This window comes from Myotis davidii, unplaced genomic scaffold (assembly GCF_000327345.1).
Source record: "Myotis davidii unplaced genomic scaffold, ASM32734v1 scaffold104, whole genome shotgun sequence".
Classification (NCBI taxonomy): Eukaryota; Metazoa; Chordata; class Mammalia; order Chiroptera; family Vespertilionidae; genus Myotis; species Myotis davidii.
Window position 1 is genome coordinate 4,568,285 of NW_006296625.1, and position 2,694 is coordinate 4,570,978.

At 40.1% G+C, this 2,694-nt stretch overlaps 1 protein-coding gene across 1 annotated transcript in view; it reads left to right on the top strand.

Moving 5' to 3' along the window:
* MEI4 (meiotic double-stranded break formation protein 4) overlaps positions 1–2,694 on the top strand; it is a 154,181-nt gene that overhangs the window by 30,856 nt on the left and 120,631 nt on the right. Inside the window, exon 2 of the mRNA XM_006772205.2 lies at positions 597–842. Coding sequence (XP_006772268.1) covers positions 597–842 — 246 coding nt within the window. The remainder of the gene's footprint in view (positions 1–596; positions 843–2,694) is intronic.

Genomic DNA, 2,694 nt, shown 5'->3' on the forward strand with positions numbered 1-2,694 from the left:
ATAGCTATGCTTGGTGTCAGACAAGTACTAGACTCATTGGGGTGATCATTTTGTAAGTTATATAAATGTCTAATTGCTATGTTGTACACCTGAAACTACTATAATATTGTATGTTGACTGTAATTGAAAAATAAAAAAAGTTATAAAAAAGTATCAGTTCTACCCCTGACTTACTGAATTAGAATTCTTGGGGGAATGGGACCGCGTGTGTGTGTGTGTGTGTGTGTGTGTGTGTGTGTGTGAGAGAGAGAGAGAGAGAGAGAGAGAGAGAGAGAGAGAGAGACTCTGACGTATGCCATTTGTTAGATATCACTAAGTGAATTAATGTATGTGTTTTCCATCCCAAGAATTTGTCAAATTGTCTGAGCCTATTGTTTTTAATATTAATAAACTTAATATGCATGTGCATAGATTTTTCTTCTGCATATTTTTCATAATGCTTTCAGTTCATGGGAAATTTTTTTCTGTTACTTGGTGTCAACTGGTATTATAAACTTATTAATTAGTGTTACTCCGTAAAATCAATTTTGAGCAAATGAAATGCAGTGCAGAAGTTAAAAGGCACTTCTGTAACTTTCTTTCTTATTGCCCCATAGGGACAGAAGCCAGGACGGATAATCAAGTATGGTACCTGAGAACTGCAAAGCTGGCTCTGGCCTTGGCGATTATCCGCTCAAAGCCAGCAGACAGAAGCAGCAGGGAATACACGGAGCACCTTGCGAGGGTCGTGTCGGGGCAGGAGTCGGAGTGGAGATCTAGAGTTGAAACCCTGGAAGCTGAAGTTCTGCAGCTGCGTCAAAAACTTCTTCTGAGCAGGATCTGTTCCGGATCGTTTCAGAGCGGTGAGTGGGAAATTACCTTTTGTTAATACCTCTGTCTGTTTTCTTCCAGTTTCACAATTACTTAGAAATTGTTTAGTTTCCTAAAACTAGACTTCTTCTAGGCCTATAAAGATTTTTTACTTCTAGCCATTTATTAAAACTTTATTGTTACTTCCTAATGAATGTGTAGGCAAAAATGTTTTAAGGCTTACAGATAAATTAATTTTAAAATCACATTGTTCAACCTTATTGGTATATGTATTTTATGTTGCTTTGGTATTAAATATTATTTGTGTATTTTATGTCGCTTTTATGTCAAATAATTCATCTAGCAATCATATATCAAGTACCAGCTGTGGACCAGGCATTCAGTGGGTGATGAGGATCCAAAACCTACAAGAGGAGGTGCTGTCCTTGCCACTAGGTTCCTATTGTTCTAGCAGGGAAAATAGTTGTGATAAATGGGATAATAGAGGTGCTAACCAGGTGCAGAGGGGAAGCTATTCATTCTTCCTGGCTTCTAGAAGGTCTCCCAGGTCTGGCTACTAGTCATGAGATGGTCCTGAGGCAATCGCAGGAACAAAGGCAGAGCAGTGGCGTCCCATTTAGGATACTGCCAGCCACACTTCACAGTGACCAGAACACCGTAAGGTAGTGATGTGACAGGGGAGAAGTGAGCTTGTAGGATAAAAGGTTGTGTTCAGATTTGTCTGAGTATAATCTGACCCTGAATATACAGGGATTACCTAGAAGGAAGGTGAAAGTATGTTTCTAAAATTCAAAGGCGATGAGAGGGAAGAGAGGTGAGTTGGGACCAGGATCAGAAGAACCTTGAATATCAGCCTAGAGACTATTTTACTGTATATCCTATCAGTAAGTTTACCATACAATTTATGGTCTGGGTTGGACGCTTATGAGAGAGAAAGGAAGGGACTATTAATAATTATACTAGGGCAACAGGCAAAAACCAGGACTCACTTGAACAAACTAGAACATGTGGTCACCCCCTTTATCAGGAGCCATGGAACTCCTTTGATGCAGGGGGTTGACCCTAATATTGGGATTGGGAAACATAATTCTGGTGATTTAAAAACAAAACAGAAAAAGTAAATTAGATCATGTTACTCCTTTGAGGAAAACCCTTCTCTGTATCCAGTCCACTTCACGTTATATACAGACTTGTGGTCAGTGCTGGGGATGCTGTGGGTGACTTCACCTCTATTCACCTCTCCCACCTTCTCTCATACACACCCCCTTGTCAACTCTGTCCCAGCCACCATGGGCCTCCTTCCAGCCCTTCGGAGGCTCCTTTTGCCTTGATCTTTGTTATGCTCTTCTCTTGGACTCTCTTTGTGGCTGGCCTCTTCCCTTCCTAGAGGTCTGATTCTAAATGACACCTCCTAAGTGTGTACTCTATATACACAGTAACCCCCCACAATTATTCTTTAAGCAAACACCCTCTATGGGTTATTTGTTTGTTTAATTAGTTGCTGCCATATTCTGTTTATTTATTTAGGCTCTCCTGATAGAGAGCCTAAATTCACGAGAAGTATAGGTCTTCTTTTTTAAAAAATATATTTTTATTGATTTCAGAGAGGAAGGGGGATGGAGAGAGATAGAAACATCAATGATGAGAGAGAATCATTGATAGGCTGCTTCCTGCACGCCCCCCACTGGGACTGAACTTGCAACCTGGGCATGTGCCCGGACTGGGAATTGAACCAGAGACCTTTTACTGCACAAGATGATGCTCAACCAACCACACCAGCCAGTGCTTATATTATTTTTAAAGTAAGTAGCTAAATCTAAATTTTCTCAGGTTAAATGAAAATTTAGATGGTATATTGATAGATATAACCACATAAACCAAATG